The following is a 17,520-nucleotide window of genomic DNA, read 5'->3' on the forward strand; positions in this document are numbered from 1 at the left end:
ACACTTCAGACACAATGATAAATCTGGCAGAAGACTGTCTAATCTGACTTTGCACGGTTCAACACTTTAAGAACTCTCCCCCGCTGTACATGAGATTTTTTTATTAATACTTTTGGGTCTTTTACCTAATACAGGTTATGGTTAACGGTTTTAACCATTTTCATTTGTCAACTAGTGCGGAAAGAGTTCTTTGTACTAGTCACAAACCTTAGTACAGGTTAACAGGACACTGAACTATAGTGTATAACTCTATCATGATTTTCCAAATATACAATTTGTCACTGTTTCTGAAATGTCTGTTGTATTAAATATTTGAATTTCCCTGAAATATAAGATTTTGTAGAGTACCATATATACTTGAGTATAAGCTGAGTTTTCCAACACAAAAAAATGTGCTGAAAAACCCTAACTCGGCTTATACTCGAGTCTATAAAATAACCCCTTTGTACTCGCCTTTCTGCTGCCCCTAGGTCCTCTTCTGTCTTCTGAAGCTCCATCTCCGTCAGCCGCTTGCCAACATCTTGGTGTGTGCGCCGCCATTGACACACACTATGATGTCAGTGACCAGCTGTTGTCATGGTATATGTGACGGCAGCGCATGGGGAGATGGAGCTTCAGAAGACAGAAGAGGACCCGTGGGGGGCTGTAGAAAGGTGAGTACAAAGTTTTTTTTTTAAACGAGGCAGGGGTCTGCTGGCTCTATACTGGGGGTCAGGCACTGGCTGTATACTGGGGGGGCGGGCGCTGGCTATGTACTGGGGGGGCGGGCGCTGGCTATGTACTGGGGGGCGGGCGCTGGCTATGTACTGGGGGGGCGGGCGCTGGCTATGTACGGGGGGGGCGGGCGCTGGCTATGAACTGGGGGGGCGGGCGCTGGCTATGAACTGGGGGGGCGGGCGCTGGCTATGAACTGGGGGGGGCGGGCACTGGCTATATATAATAGGGGACAGGTGCTGGGTATATACTAGTGGGCAGGTGCTGGCTATATACTGGGGGCAGGGAACGACTGTCTATATACTAGGGGGCAAGGGCTGGATATATACTAGGGGGCACATGCTCACTGGCTATATACTGGGGAGGCTGTGACCAATGTATTTCCCACCCTAGGCTTATATTCGAGTCAATAGGTTTTCCCAGTGTTTCGTGTTAAAATGAGGTACCTCGGCTTATACTCAAGTATATACAGTATACAGGCGGTCTCCTACTTAAGAACACTCGACTTGCATACGACCCCTAGTTACAAACGGACCACTGGATATTGGTAATTTATTGTACTTTAGTCCCAGGCTACAATAAACAGCTATAACAGTTATCATAGTTGTCTGTAATGAAGATTTATTGTTAATATTGATTCTTATGACAACCCAACATTTTTAAAATTCAATTGTCACAGAGACCAAAAAAGTTCTGGCTTGGATTACAATGATGAAATGTACAGTTCTGACTTACATACAAATTCAACTTAAGAACAAACCTACAGATCCTATCTTGTATGTAGCCTGGGGACTGCCTGTATATTCTTTTAAATCTGAACTGATCTTCCTTTACTACATATAGTACGATATGATAGTTCCCTTTGCGTGGTGCTACCTGATCCATAATGGCACATGCCAACCACTTCTGACTGTTGGGATGCCCCAGTGCTTTGTTTTTAATCGGGCCCCTTTCACACAGTCAGTATTTGGTCAGGATTAATTATAAACTAGTAATGTCTCCACAGCTTTGTCAGGCTACAAATCTATGCATTATAATTTTTCTCTCTGTATGTTCCACTACTGGTTTTGGCTTACAAATACTGCTGCAATATACTGGCTAAATACTTTTCATGTGAAAGTGGCCTTACTTACTTGAGCAGTGGTCATACATGTGCAAGTTTCTAGTCGCACTGTAGGAAATTTCAAAAAAAAGTTTGGAAACGAGAGGCGGGCATTTCATTTTTAAAAATGTTTATGGCATTTATCCGATATCTATGCTCTAAATGTTTCAAAAGGGAACACCTCACTAATAAACCCCTTCACCACTGACATAGTGCTGCTGGCGGGTCACATGACCCAGGCTCCTGCGGACTGCAGAGAAAGTTTACCTGGCACAATATGGCTGACCCTACTAGGGTCTCGTACTTACTCTTCTTAGTGGTCAACCCGTTTAACATAATGAAAGTAATAGAAATGCATTATTGTATCCAGTGGGAATCTTCAGTGTTTACTTGTTTTATAATGGTGTAATGAATATTCTGCCTTCCTGCATCACACACAGTTGAAATAATGTTACAAGCTGCAGGACATCATTGCTATCCACTTATTGTGCAGGACTTATGACAGAAGCTCTCGAAGTCTTGATCAGGATTCGCCATCTAAAAAGAAGAAGCTTCAAAATAATTACGCATCTACATCTTACTTACTAGCTGGGAAGAAAGTGCCATCATCTCTACAAACTAAAACAAGTGACTCCGAAACCACAGTCTTTTATATTCCTGGAGTAGATGTGAAGGTATGGGCAATCATTGTATGTAAGCTTTATCCAAATATAATTCATGGTTTTCAACTGTGGTTAAAATTTTACTTGTATGTATTTTACTTTGCCATGATGACTATATGTGAACAAAGATCTTTAATTTAATAGATATATATATGTTATCTGTGATTAAGGAGATTGTTGTAAAACTTTGAGTAGGGAGCAGACAGTAGAAGTCAGCTGATGTCATATGATGTAACATAGTTATATTTTTTGCTGTTTAGCTGCACTATAACTCAAAGACACTAAAGACTGAATCGCCAAATGCCTCACGGGGATCATCCTTGCCAAGAACACTTTCAAAAGAATCCAAGCTGTATGGTATGAAAGATACTGCAACATCTCCTTTACCTAGTACTGTCCACAGCAAGACTAACACCTTATTACCACCCCCTCCCCCACCTATCCCCTCAGGTACTTTGTTGTGTATGTGATGCCTTTCATTGTATTTTATGATTTCATTTGTGTTGTGCATATATATTTGTAACATAGTTTAACAGAACCATCATCTTCCGGGAATAAGGAAGGTAGCCTTATGGTGTACAGACACAGTAAGTGAGTGTCAGATGAATCTGCAGATATCAACAGGACCAGCTACAGTGAAAGAGGAGGTCTATACAAATAAAGGACCACCAAAGTATAAGACTAGTCTTACAAGCTCTTCTTCTGATTAGTGTCCGGGTTGGCTCTATCCACCTTGTCTGAAATCAGATTACCCACTTTAGCCTTCTACAAATCTTTATTCCACTATTTAAGGGGAACCCGTCAGCAAAAATTGACTTAATGAACCATTATCAGAATGTTGTTCAAAAATCGACTTTGAAGTGAGATGGAAATGGAGGTGGAAATAATAACAATAAATTCAAGCCCTCCTGTCTCAGAACCCCCGCTCTGTTGTGATTAATCTCATTCAATATACATCAGAAGATATGGTTATGGAAAACCCTCAATTACAGCAAAGTCTACATCCCTAAGTAAGGAGAACTGGACTTCAGTGCTGAACTCTCCATCTGCATGACTTTATAAAACCATTTTAAATTTAACTTTAAAGTAGATTTTCTGGATGATACCCACACACTGGGTCATGAAAGAAACGTGATTTGGAAGGTGTTAATCTTCTAGTAGTGGCTTATTAGGTCAATTTCTGCTGACAAGTTCCATTTAAGCCAGCCAAGATGTAGATATTTATATATTGTTTGTAATTCAAGCATTCTACTCTAAAGTGAATTTTAGACAGCTCACAGTATTCCCCTATTATGTTGTCTTGCTCACTCACCGCTGAAAAATAGTTAAACTGTGCAAGAAATATATACAGGGGTGCACTAACCATGAGGTACGTTCAGCCTTTCGCCTCAGGCAGCGCCACCTGCAACAAAATAGAAGGGCAGCAACATGGGCACAGTCATCTACTACAAAGCAGGATCAGACCCATTACAAAAAAGGTGTCTCTTCAAACCAGATGTCAGCATGGGTGTGAGACACTGCATGGAGAACTCACTTCCGAAAAAATAGCTTGATATATTACTATTTGATGGGGTAGAGGGGGCACCATTCTATAGGAAGCAGAGAGTTCAGGTTCACCCCTGAATGTACAATTCATTTATATAGTATTTTTTTTATTAATTTGTATGTTTTTAATTTAAATGTGACTTTTCAGCCAAAGGAAAAGGAAGCGGGGGAGTGAAAACAGCAAAATTGTATGCCTGGGTAGCCCTACAGTCTCTGCCAGAAGAAATGGTCATCAGTCCAAATCTGCTGGACTTTCTAGAGAAAGCTCTGGAAACTATACCAATCACGCCCATTGAAAGAAACTATACAGGTAGGTTTGTAACCTCATTTTGCAACCACGTGTAATGTATGTGAACATTTTGTAATCTTGCGTAGAGTCCCTTTTCACTACCCAGATCATCATGCCTTTGATACATGTATACAAATAAGTATGTCAAACATGATTGTATTTGTGTTTACTTAAGCGGTAAGCACCCAAGATGAAGATATCGGACAATTTGACCTTCAGGATCCTCTAGAAGAATCAACTACATCGCTGGTATCGTCTTCCACGTCTGCTTACTCATCCTTCCCTGTTGATGTTGTGGTCTATGTCAGAGTGCAGGTACGATTTATGATTTAACACAAAGTAACTTTACTAATCAAGAGAATAAAGTTATCTATGTTTTTTAAGCCACATTGTGAATTCTGTAAATGGTAATAAAAGTTCATCAATAAATTCTATTTACCCAAAAATCCTCCCATCAAAAAATTTCCATCTTTTATGGTTATGATGCCTGAAAATGTAAAAAGTTATGGCTTTAAAAAGGTAAGGGTGAAAATAAAACAACAAAAAGTGCTTGGACATCTTTAATTTAATAGGCTGGTCACTAAGGGGTTAAGAGCTGATACCATTTCTATATCTAGGCTCATATGGTACATACAATGTCAAATATTTTGTTTGTTGAATTTAGTTATTTTGTCCTGAAATTCTTGTTTGGTGCCCTCCAAAATGATACTACACTTGTCCTGTTAAAAGGAAGCTGTCAATGCCAATTTTTAACAAAGTTTTTAAGAAATCAGAATGTTCTAGTCTAGGAATATAGGTGCATATAAATTATATTTGTTGATGTTATTATGATTTTTATCATTAAAATTTTTCTCTTTCAGCCTTCTCAGATCAAGTTTAGCTGCCTGCCAGTTTCTCGGGTTGAATGTATGCTGAAGCTTCCATCATTAGATCTTGTATTCTCGTCAAACCGAAGCGAACTAGAAACACTAGGAGCGACCTATCCTTCAGAGTCCAGTGTCTGTAATCTTTCTATGCCAAGTGGATCAAAAGCGAGCCTGAACAAGTTGGGGACTGCAGGTATACAAGTTATATTGCATATGGCTTTTAGGAAATACTCTGTGTAGGGGTTTTTTTAAAGGGACCATATCAGAGCGATTCTGGGCACTAAACCACCCACAGGTCCTTCTGAACCAGTGGTCTAGTGCTCCAAATCTCCCTGAACGAGGTTCCTATGCAGGTGCGATAAAAAAAAAAATATTTATATTCCTCTTCCCTCCTGTGCTCCCTGAACCAGTTCTCTCAGCACATTCCATTCTGATCAGACGTGTATCTAGGTATGCATTTTTTTTTTAATCGCAATTGGGGCCACATAGAACCCTGATACAGGACAATTTAGGACCCTAAACCACAGGTCCATATAAACCTGTAGCTGGTAGCTGATAGGTTCTCTTTAAGCTGCACCAAGATCCAAGAAACGCGAGAAGTAGAAATTTGCAACTTTGCTTATTATTCATGTCTCCGACTAGGTCATAACTTGGAAGTTAGCTGGTGTCAAATATTCATAGAAGTGCTGACAGAATCTTATTTGTGTTTGGTATTTTAAGTCTTGTATTGTAACATTATTTAATAATAATCACTGAATGTTCAGCAAGTGATTCAGTATTCGTGATGCTTACATTTGTGCTGTCTTCAAACTCTCCATGCTTCTTTGTTTACATGTCTGAGCACTGATGAGTAGGAGCAGCTGCAGTAGCAGCAGCGTTATTCTTCCTGTGTCAGTCAGTAAGTAGGGACAGTAAAAATAAAGATACAGTGGGTGACACCATTAGCACAGGTTGGAGCAGTGAGAGAGAGAGGAAGCTGTGTATACATGCAGAGGGCAGCATGGTGAGAACAGGGAAAGGCTGAAGCTCTTAATGGAAGCAGAGACACAGGTAGAAATATATGCAGAAACATGTCTAATTTAAGAGATTTTTTGAGTGGCAAACCCCTTTAAGTGAAACTCCCAATCACCTATAGCAGTGATGGCGAACCTTTTACAGGCCGAGTGCCCAAACTACATCCAAAATCCACTTATTTACCGTGAAGTGCCAGCATGGAATTTTATACCTTAACTTACTGCTACCTGTTCTTCCACATCTTTCAATTGTATCGGCCGCCTGAGGCCACCAGTATAGTTGACAGAAGGAAGGCAAATTCAAACTATCATTGTAGCTTCTTTCCATGGTCTCTCTGTACAGGAAGAAATGGTGGGTCCAGCAGGACGACCTCCAAAGATAATGCAGTTCTGTCAACACCTTCTTACTTTCCCCGCAGTTCCAAACACCCAATAAAGTGTCACTTTAAAATAGCGCTGAGAAGATGTATGTATGTAGTGTTTTCTTAGTTAGTTTTGATGCATTTTTATTCTGACTTTGACCTATTTGATGCAGCTATTTTGTTTCAATTTACGTAACGTTATGCCTATAAGGCACATAGATTAGAATTGCAAGTTACTTCATTATGTCATTGTATAATTGTCATGATGCTATATTATTGTGGATATTTTTGTACTGTCCAAGTTTTAAGTCCTGTGTAATTTGTCTTGTACTTTGCAATAAATGTTTATTGACCCTAAAATAGCACTGAGAGCAGCATCTCTTAAGTTGAACATTCAGTGTTTGGTGAATGCTGTCCTTGGACAATGGCCTGAGCGCCCACAGAAAGGGCTCCGAGTGCCACCGGTTCGCCACCACTGACCTATAGAATGAAATAATGATTAATGTGAAATAACACCTTGGGGTTTTGCATGTTTTATAAACGTGACTACAGTTGAGTTTTTAATTCTGTATTTACAGGGCCATCGCCAGGGATGGGTAGCCCCCTTGGAAGAACACGGCACAGTAGTAGCCAATCAGATCTGACCAGTTCAAGCAGCAACTCTTCCGGGCTGAGCTTCACTGCATGCATGTCTGATTTTTCTCTTTATGTGTTTCATCCATATGGAGCTGGCAAGCAAAAATCTGCAGTTTCTGGTCTTGCTCCTGGACCCAGTGTTTTAGGTAAAATAAATGACTCCATTCCAGTTACTACATTGTGTACAGAAAACACACAGTAACGTATGCCAGCAGTTCTGGACTGGCAAAGCTGCTCCTATTGCTTAACATGGGGTGGGGGGGGGGCTAGAGAAAAGTAATTAAAAGATGTAAAGCGGTGTTGGTTGTTTTATGTTCTGGTAACGTAACTGTAAAAACTGTAATTTCAGAAGTTTTTAATGAACACAGATTTATGGGGCGTTAGTTTTTTATTAGGACAGTTTTGAGACGCATAAGATATCCATTTTACCATGCAGGATAAAAAACCTGTTCACCTTTATGGTATGGGTTGTATTTTTTTAAAAATATATATTTATTTTATATAATGCACTACGGTAATTAAATAGATTTATCCACATGATAGGTCAGACTTGCATATATCATTTTTTCAGGTCATAAGTCAGGAGCGAAGATCAGCTTACCTCATGCAGCCAGGTTGAGTGAATTGTGTCTCTCTATTCACCTCTATGGGAGCAAAGAAAATAGCCCACTATATACACTTGTGCCCCCATATTTTTGAATGAAGAGTGGCCACACATGCATGACACACTCTCCAGTCTGCCTGGCTGCAGGTAGGTGGTCAGCAGACCCCCGTTCTCAAGATGCTGCATGTCCCAGAGATAGGACCTGCATCTATCGTCTATTTATTACATATCATGTGCCTTCTAGTCATAAATAGTGTAGCTGGGAAGCACACCTTAAGCCCTAAGGGGCTGGTGGTCTCCTAGCACACACAACAGTCCCTGGGCCTTTCATAGGGCTCTGGGTGCCATAGCAAGCTATTGTAACCATGAAATCATGATGCACGGATGGATTCTTAATCACTTAGAGTTATAAATATACAGTTGTACCAGTCATGTCATTGAAGAGGTAAAGATTTCTATCCAGCACCATGGCAGATTGTGCCTAGAGGTGAACATGAACGGGTAGTCTGGTTTATTAAAGGTGCAGTTAAATTCTACAAGGTTTTCAGTCTGGCAGAAACAATACACTTTTGCATTACATGTATTTAGAGTGGGTTATGTCATTTTTTAATTAATTGCCATCAACAAACAACATTTGTTTAAAGAAAATAATCCCCTTTTGTGCATTCTACTAGTATGAGAAGCTTGGCCAATGTACAATATAAAAAATGTAGGGAATGGAAATATTCTGGCAGTCCCCTTTAAATAAGACCTACTATCATTTTCCATTGCTCTGGTAATTCCACTGATGTCATCATTGGGTCAACAAAGAGAAGGGAGAGTCCCTAGATCCATTAGGGCATTTTCTTTTAAAAAAAATCTTTCCTGAGTTTTGTTTTTTTAATTAATTTTAATTTCTTCCTAGCTTTTCTACCCCATTTCTTTTAGAATAAATGCAGAGGGAAGCATGATGTTACTTGTATGTAATGTAAATTGTAACAGGGATTTTTGTCTTGGTTTGTAGGAAATGTTGATGAAGAGCCTACATCAGTCACTGGCCGAAAAGACTCCCTCAGTATTAATTTGGAGTTTGTCAAAGTCAGTTTGTCCAGAATGAGGCGCTCTGGGGGAACCTCCTTCTTTGAAAGTGTGTCTGCTAATAAAGCAACAAGTAAAATGGATACCACTTTAATAAACATCTCAGGTACAGTATTATTATAACAGAATTTTCTTTTCTTTTTTTTTTTGGATTCGCAGGAAGTTCAGGTTTGTTTTTTTGTTTTTTTTTATGATCACCATCTTTTGGATGTTATCACTTGGCTTGGGTCTCTCTCTTAGCTCCTCCACCAACCATCATTTTGATGTACAGCTGTGATGATCAAGCATGTGGTCTGTCTGTAGTGAATAGGGATAAGGCTAGGCTGCAATACCATGAATAACACTACTATGCACAGCACTTTATTCACTTCTAACATCTGATTGATGGGGTTCTATGGTCAACTTGAAAATACATCTTATTTTATCCCTTTAGCTGTCTGTGATATAGGCTCTGCATCATTCAAGTATGACATGCGCCGTCTTAGTGAAATCTTGGCATTTCCAAGGGCTTGGTATAGAAGAAGTATTGCAAGGCGACTGTTCCTTGGCGACCAGACCATCAATTTACCAGGTAAGGTTATAAAAACCTGTTCCCCTTCACGATGAGGGTGATACAGAAATTGTCACTTTAGCATGCATACATTTATTTGTATGGTTCTCCTTATAAATCATGTTATGAATTATGGCTTTTCATTATAACTGATTTATTAAATAGATGTATGATTTATTTTACACCAACAACCTACATGGCATGTTGTGGTGTGGTTAGCAGAGGACATGGACTCTGTCAGATTTATAATAATTTATTGTAATATAGGCCAGAAAGAGTCTTTATAGCTGAAATGTATGCACTAGTTGCTAGCTGGTATAGATTTGAGATGACGGCGCATGAGATGGCTCTATTCACTAAAAGTCATCCAACTCTTAATGAAGTAAGGGCCTTTCTCTATGACAGAGGGGACATATGACAAGTGATAGGAAATGCTAGTTTTTAGAAGAGTGGTAAATTTCTTAGTCCAGTAACAATGTTTATTTATTTTTTCTTCAAGCTTCTGGACCTGGTACTCCCGATTCTGTTGAGGGTGTAAACCAGCATCTGTCTCCTGAATCCTCTCGCAAAGCGTACTGTAGAACTTGGGAGCAGCCCAGTCAGTCCGCTTCATTCAGTCATATGGCTCAGTCACCCAATGTTTTTAATGAACACGCACCAAACAGCAGCATGTCCCCTGCCTCCTTGAAATCTCCAGCTGTGACTCGATCTAGAAGTGTGTCTGACTCCTCAGTGCCACGCAGGGGTAAGCATTCTACACAAGGACTTTTCCCTTTCATTACATCACCAGTTCCCCAGTTTGTACAAGTCAGTGGGGGTCATGTATTGTTATTTTAACAAGTTTTTTTTCTTTTTTGCACATTTTTTGGGAGTCCTTTTTTTTGGGGGGGGGGGTCTATGGCAGGATCTTAAGAAGTGTGTCAGTAGATGTGTCTGTTGCAGTGCTCCTAATGTATATTTGCAATAAGACTGATGGTGTCTTTGATTTGCGACTTATCTTTGAGCAAATTAGAGTTTTTTAAGACACAAATTGAAGAACACCCGACCTATTCTTCCATACATGCACCTAAAAAGTCGCAAAAATTGTTAAAAAAATATGTGCAAATCAGAGACAAAGGAAAAAACCATCCATGACAATGCCAAATTTAAAAAGCTACATAGCACTGCTAAAGTATGCCGACTTCAGCCAACTTTAAAAGAGGCAAAAGAAAACAAATGATACATGTGCCAAAGGGAGTATTACCTTATTTAGGTATTGCTTCTGATGTGCAAATTCCTTGTCACTTAGGTAAAGTGATCTCACTCTGATCTGGTACAAATCACATGGATTTGTATATCAGACCAGAGGTTGTTCACTCCCTACTGGTAAATTATACAACACCGTTTCCACAGAAGGGAGCACAAAACTTATCATAGCATTTACTGATGATGAGAGAAGCTTCTGTCATAGAGTGATAATGATGGAGGTGACAGAGCAGCCTCCTGATTGTATACTTCTGGTTACTTACATTTTGAAGGAGTATACGAGGACTATTACACTGGCAGGTAGAGATAGAACAGCCTCTAGATGCCCATGATGGAGTCCGCTGAAAGCAGGCCAGAGATATGTACTTAAAAGGAACATGTTAGGTGTTTTTTCAACTCTGGCAGCAGCTTCAAGGAATGACTTTTTACACGGTGCCGCTCATTAAGGGTTTTTTTTTTATTTTTGAGAATAAATAAAATTTAGAAGTGACAATATTTCTACACATTTAGTTTTCACTGTTAAAACATTTAAAGAGCGTATTTGAATAGAAGGACAAACAAACTTTTATGTTAAATGAATTTCCATATATACTCGAGTATAAGCCAACCCAAGTATAATTTTAACACAAACTGGGAAAGCCTATTAAATCAAGTATAAACCTAGGGTGGGAAATGCATTGCTCACAGGCTCCACCAAGTAAATCATTATTCAGCCCCTTGCCCTCTAGTATATAGCCAGCCCATGCCCCCCAGTATATTGCCAGCCCAAGCCCCCCACTATATAGCCTGCCCAAGCCCCGCAGTATGTAGCTAGCCTGCCCATGCCCCGCAGTATGTAGCTAGCCTGCCCATGCCCCCAAGTATGTAGTTAGCCAGCCCATGCCCCCCAGTATATAGCTAGCCTGCCCATGCCCTCCAGTATATAGCTAGCCTGCCCATGCCCCCCAGTATATAGCTAGCCTGCCCATGCCCCCCTGTATATAGCTAGCCTGCCCATGCCCCCCTGTATACAGCTAGCCTGCCCATGCCCCCCTGTATATAGCTAGCCTGCCCATGCTCCCCAGTATGTATTTACCAGCCCATGCCCCCCAGTATGTGGTTACCAGCCCATGCCCCCCAGTATGTAGCTAGTCAGCCCATGCCCCCCAGTATGTAGCTAGTCAGCCCATGCCCCCCAGTATGTAGTTGCCTGTCCATGCCCTCCAGTATGTAGTTGCCTGTCCATGCCCTCCAGTATGTAGTTGCCTGTCCATGCCCTCCAGTATGTAGTTGCCTGTCCATGCCCTCCAGTATGTAGTTGCCTGTCCATGCCCTCCAGTATGTAGTTGCCTGTCCATGCCCTCCAGTATGTAGTTGCCTGTCCATGCCTCCAGTATGTAGTTGCCTGCCCATCCCCTTCAGTATGTAGTTGTCCGCCCATGCCCTCCAGTATGTAGTTGCCTGCCCATGCCCCCCAGTATATAGCCAGCCCCCTACCCAGAGTATGCACAGCCTATAAATAAAAACAAAATACTCTGGGGGTCGTAGGAAAGGTGAGAACAAAGGTCCTCAGCTTTTTTCCGGTGGTCCAGCTCCATCTCCCTGCGTGCTGCCGGCGTACACACTATGGCATCAGCCGCTTGCCATTATATTTTTTACATTATGCTGTAAATTCTGTCCTCCACAAGTGTACAGAAACAAACTCCTATGCTGTACTCAAACAAGTGTTTTCTATGTTGTTCTCATTCAGATTCTGTCACAAAGACTTCCACACCGTCATTCAGCAAGGCCAGTAAACCATCCAGCCAGCAGGGGTCACCGTGGGAAACACTTGTGGTCTTTGCTATCAATCTGAAGCAGCTAAACGTTCAGATGAATATGAGTAATGTTATGGGAAATACAACGTAAGTAGACATGAGTGACCACAGCATGAAGACCTGAGTTATGACCTATGACATCTGACAACTAGCTTTATTTATTCAGTTGATTTTGATTTTGAATAAATGATTTTGAATGATTTTGTTGATTTCAAATGAGTGGGATAAATTAACGAAAATAATAATATAATATCACAGCTTATTTACCCCTCATATCTGTACTGAAGCATATCCAGAAAACTGTTCATAGATTTTGATGATTCCGCTCCAGACCAATGACCCTGTCCACGAGGAACTGTAAATAATATTAATAATTGTTGATACTAAAACTCAGGAAAGATTGCAGCCACCATCACCATGGATAGAAGAATAGGAGAAAAAATCCACAGAACATAAAAACAAATTAGACAAAAAAGTTCTATATTTTGTTATCTGGTTTTACAGAGTCAAAACAAAGATTGTCAAAAAATTCTCTTTAATGATTGTAAAGCTTTGATTGTTATGGGAGCAATAGAAGGGAGTATAAATGTTTAATCAAATTTCATTGTTTACAGATGGACCACAAGTGGACTAAAAAGCCAAGGTCGTCTGTCTGTGGGAAGTAATAGAGACCGGGAAATCAGTATGTCTGTAGGCCTGGGAAGATCTCAACTGGACTCCAGAGGGGGGGTTGTCGGTGGTACAATAGATGTTAATACCTTAGAGATGGTTGGTAAGTTGACCTTCAAACTATTTCAAGCACTTGCACACTTGAAGAAAGTGGTCCTCATTGCAGCCTTGTGGGAAGCAATAGGCTCCTCAAACCTTAAAGGGAACCTGTCACCAGGAGACACATTTTTAGCACTCCCCCAGTCCCCACAGAGCATAGAACATACACTGCCAAAGTGTTTTTGTATAAAAAAAAAAATAGGTTTTACAGAAAAAAAGATTTGTTATTTTGTACCTTTCATTAGCGTCTGCTGCGTGACTAGGCACTTGTCCTCTGGGAGTGGCGGAAAGGAGCAGTTCCCCCCACCCTTGGGAAAATGCTCCTCCATGTGTCCTTTTCAAATATATGAATAACTCCCCTCACTCAGATTGGCTGTAGAGGAGAAGGGGGCGTCGCTAAGCCAAGTGATGGGTGTTATCATTTATTTGAAAAGGTCACCCTTGGGAAACTGCTCCTTTCCAGCCACTCCCAGGGGACGAGTGCCTAGTCACACAGCAGAAGCTAATGAAAGGTACAATATAACTTATCTTTTTTTTCTGTAAAACCTATTTTTTATACAAAAACACTTTAGCAGTGTATGTACCATGCTCTGTGGGAACTGGGGGAGTCCTAAAAATGGGTCTCCTGGTGACAGGTTCACTTTAAGGAGTCTTCCTGAATATTAAAGGATTTGTGTATACAATAATGAATGAATATGTATAGAATTGTATGGCTTTATTGATTAATTACTGAGACCTGAAGTTAAGTTGAATTCGTTGAATTTGAAGTGTAAAATTCTTTATATTCTGTTTTGCTACACGTAGATATTGAAAATCTCATAAAACGTTCTCCTCTTTGTCCTGATGTATAATGTTTCTTTGTAGCTCATATATCAGAACATCCCAATCAACAGCCCAGTCATAAGATTCAGATCACAATGGGCTCCACAGAAGCTCGAGTTGATTACATGGGATCCAGTATCCTTATGGGAATCTTCAGCAATGCAGACCTCAAGTTACAAGATGAGTGGAACGTTAACCTATTCACCCCAATGGACACAAGCATATCCGACAAAAGGTACGTACATGGATAAATAAAGTACTCTCCTCCAATTTCCCTAGTCTCCTCCCTTACCCCGTCATTCCTCTTTCCCCCCTGTCGTGTCTTTTATCTGTGAAACATTTTTACGTTTTTGTTTTATAGGATAAACTGTTGTTCTGTTCTTTCTATGCTTAGTGTTTCAAATGTGATATTTGCTTTAAACATGTATAATAAGATGTCATTTAGTTACACATATATCAATGTTGCAAACTATATGTGACCATAACACTTGCTGTATGCAAATGTAACAAATTTAACTTTGATGTTGAACCATAAATAAAGTACTCTAAGAGACATATTAGCAATCAATAATTCCTCCAATAATTCTTTCCTTATCAATAGTTTGTTAATATTTTCAATTTGTTTTTTGCTTAGTGTGATATTTATCCATGGAGACCTGCAGTGGGACATTTTTCAGGTGATGATATCACGGTCAACCACTCCAGACCTTATTAAAATTGGGATGAAGTTGCAAGAATTTTTCACCCAGCAGTTTGACACGAGCAAGCGTGCGCTGTCTACCTGGGGGCCTGTTCCATATCTTCCACCTAAGGCTGTTGTGACCAACTTGGAAAAGAACTCAAGGGAACAATGTATGAGTTGCGGCATTCTTTCTTTTTTTCACCTTTACCTAGTTAAATAATCTGCAAATGACCATGTGGACAATTAAAGAAGATGTCCCAACTTCAGCAGTTTTCTCCAATCTACAGGATATGAGATAACTTCCTAATCAGTGTTGGTCCGACAGCTGGAACCGCCACTGATCATGAGAATGGGACCCCCAGCAATTAGGAGAATGGGGATCCCGTTCTCACTAATGGGTTGAAAGGCAGAGCGAGCATGCGCCCTGACACTCCATTCAGTCCTAGGAGAGCAGCTGAGGATTGCTGAGCACAATAGCTGAATTTTCAAAATGTATCTTGGCCCTGTTTTATTCTCTGATAGTAAAGTGTTTTTCAATTTCATTGATCACAGCCTCCAGCCAGTATATAGCTAGCCAGTCCCTTTACCCTCCGGTATATAGCTGGCCAGCCCCCTGCCCCACAGTATATGGCCAGCCCATGCCCTCTGGTATGTATCTAGCCAGTCCATTCCCCTAGTATATAACCAGCCAGCCAATGCCCCTAAGTATATAGCCAGCTCATACCTCCTAGTATATAGCTAGCCCATACCCTCAGTATATAGCCAGCCAGCCCATACCCCCAGCGTATAGCCAGCCAGACCATACCACCAGTATATAGCCAGTCAGCCCATACCCCCCAGTATATAGCTAGCAATTCCCCTTCCCACAGTATATAGCTAGCCAGTCCCCTTCCCCCCAGTATATAACCAGCCCATGCACACTATTATATAGCTAGCCAGCCCATGGCCCCCAGTATATAGCCAGCCAGCCCCTGCTGCGAGAACTCACCTTTCTGGTGTCCACCACAGGTCCTCTTCTTGCTTCCAGTGCTCTGGCTCCTTCTTTGGGTCTCCGAGCTCGGCCAGTAAACACACTTTGACGTCAGCTGCTTGCCGAAGACATTGTTTGTGCGCTGCTGCTTGTGACTTCATAGTGTGGGTGCTGGCATCGCGCAGACGGAGCCAGAACACTGGAAGTAAAAAGAGGAGCTGCGGGGGTGTCGGAAAGGTGAGTACAGTGTTAATTTTTATAGACTCAAGTACAAACCAATTTTTGTGCTGGAAAAACTTGGCTTATACTCAGATATATACAGAAGTTTCATTTGCAGAGGTCAAGTAGTAAACAGAAAATTTTAATAAAAGATATAGGAGGCAAAGTACAATATACCTAAATAAAGTTTTTTGCATAACATGTGTTTTTCAGTGTTGGATGCAGCTCATCATCGTCACTGGCCAGGAGTACTGAAGATAATATCTGGTTGCCACATATCCTTGTTTCAGAATCCCCTTCCAGAAGATACTGTTCAGTTGGGAGGCTCAATGAGCCTACATGGCAATCATATGACACTGGCGTGTTTCCATGGGCCCAATTTCCGTTCAAAATCCTGGGCATTATTTCACTTAGAAGAGCCAAATATTGCATTTTGGACTGAAGCACAAAAAATTTGGGAAGAAGGTACTTGTGAAGTCCTATGATACATGTTCTCCATAAGGAGTTAATTTCTTTCCTGTCTAGCTGTCAAGGTTATGAGGGATTTATGGCTGTGAAGGAATTTGATGTTCATATATTGTAGTATTGTTTTATCTGTTTGCCTTTAAAGGGGTATTCTCGTCTGGGCATTCACATCCAGGGTCATTAATCTTCCTTGTATAAAAATGTCTTCAATTGGATGTCATAAAAGAAAATTTACCTGTGTGAAGATAATTTCTCATAAACGTTGTAATATGGTCCCTTAGAAACAAGACTGTGTCCCTGGATGCGGCCACCTCTACTGGAATTATTGCACCAAGAAACAAACGTTTTTTGTATATGAAATGTCCTGGACTTACTGCATGTCCCATAGCTGTCCTGTGGTAAGGAACGGGTGAAGCTACGTAGTCAGGCAGGGTGGTCAGGCAGGGCCATTGCTGCCAAAATGTGAGGTGGTAGTTTCTGAGGAAGCTATCTCGTTTCTAAGGGACAACATGGCTACATTTATGAGAAATTATCTTCACACAGGAACATTGTTTTAATAACATCCAATTGAAGAAATGTTTACATATGGAAAATTAATTTAATTAAATTTAAATGCCGAGATGGGAAAACCCCTTTAAGGATTTTATTTATAATACAGGGTAATAATTGTTGCTTTCTTAATTTGTGAATGAATACGTATGCCTCTCTCTTCTATAATTGTGTAATAAATGTTATTAATATTAACTCTTATTATAAAGGCTCAAGTGAACACTCAACGTACATTGTACAAACCCTCGATTTTCACCTTGGACACAACACAATGGTCACAAAGCCCTGTGGAGCACTGGAGAGCCCTATGGCAACAATCACTAAAATCACACGGAGACGTCATGAAAACCCACCACATGGAGTAGCCACTGTCAAAGAATGGTTTAACTATGTCACTGCCATGAGAAATGAAGGTATGTTTCACTGTTTAGACTTACTTTCTGATATTATATATATAATTTGATTAGGTCACAATTCTTTAAGATATCCAGCCCTGCATCCCTGATGTTTTGGGTGGGCAGCCTATTTCTACATCTTGAGGTCTTGGCGAGATACTAGAAGCAAACGGCAAAGGTTGTATTGCA

The 17,520-nt window shown here is 40.6% G+C and overlaps 1 protein-coding gene across 11 annotated transcripts in view; it reads left to right on the forward strand.

Moving 5' to 3' along the window:
- Nucleotides 1-17,520, forward strand: part of BLTP1 (bridge-like lipid transfer protein family member 1) — a 141,900-nt gene that overhangs the window by 117,626 nt on the left and 6,754 nt on the right. For 10 of the 11 annotated variants that reach the window (XM_072119351.1, XM_072119356.1, XM_072119354.1 and 7 more), the window contains 15 exons: nucleotides 2,310-2,490; nucleotides 2,739-2,928; nucleotides 4,172-4,333; nucleotides 4,488-4,627; nucleotides 5,173-5,371; nucleotides 7,132-7,335; nucleotides 8,797-8,976; nucleotides 9,304-9,441; nucleotides 9,920-10,165; nucleotides 12,395-12,548; nucleotides 13,076-13,233; nucleotides 14,094-14,286; nucleotides 14,686-14,903; nucleotides 16,136-16,387; nucleotides 17,146-17,349. In XM_072119351.1, coding sequence (XP_071975452.1) covers nucleotides 2,310-2,490; nucleotides 2,739-2,928; nucleotides 4,172-4,333; nucleotides 4,488-4,627; nucleotides 5,173-5,371; nucleotides 7,132-7,335; nucleotides 8,797-8,976; nucleotides 9,304-9,441; nucleotides 9,920-10,165; nucleotides 12,395-12,548; nucleotides 13,076-13,233; nucleotides 14,094-14,286; nucleotides 14,686-14,903; nucleotides 16,136-16,387; nucleotides 17,146-17,349 — 2,819 coding nt within the window. The remainder of the gene's footprint in view (nucleotides 1-2,309; nucleotides 2,491-2,738; nucleotides 2,929-4,171; nucleotides 4,334-4,487; nucleotides 4,628-5,172; nucleotides 5,372-7,131; nucleotides 7,336-8,796; nucleotides 8,977-9,303; nucleotides 9,442-9,919; nucleotides 10,166-12,394; nucleotides 12,549-13,075; nucleotides 13,234-14,093; nucleotides 14,287-14,685; nucleotides 14,904-16,135; nucleotides 16,388-17,145; nucleotides 17,350-17,520) is intronic. The other variant, XM_072119355.1, reaches the window with a different exon arrangement.

This window comes from Engystomops pustulosus, chromosome 1, assembly GCF_040894005.1.
Source record: "Engystomops pustulosus chromosome 1, aEngPut4.maternal, whole genome shotgun sequence".
Taxonomy (NCBI): domain Eukaryota; kingdom Metazoa; phylum Chordata; class Amphibia; order Anura; family Leptodactylidae; genus Engystomops; species Engystomops pustulosus.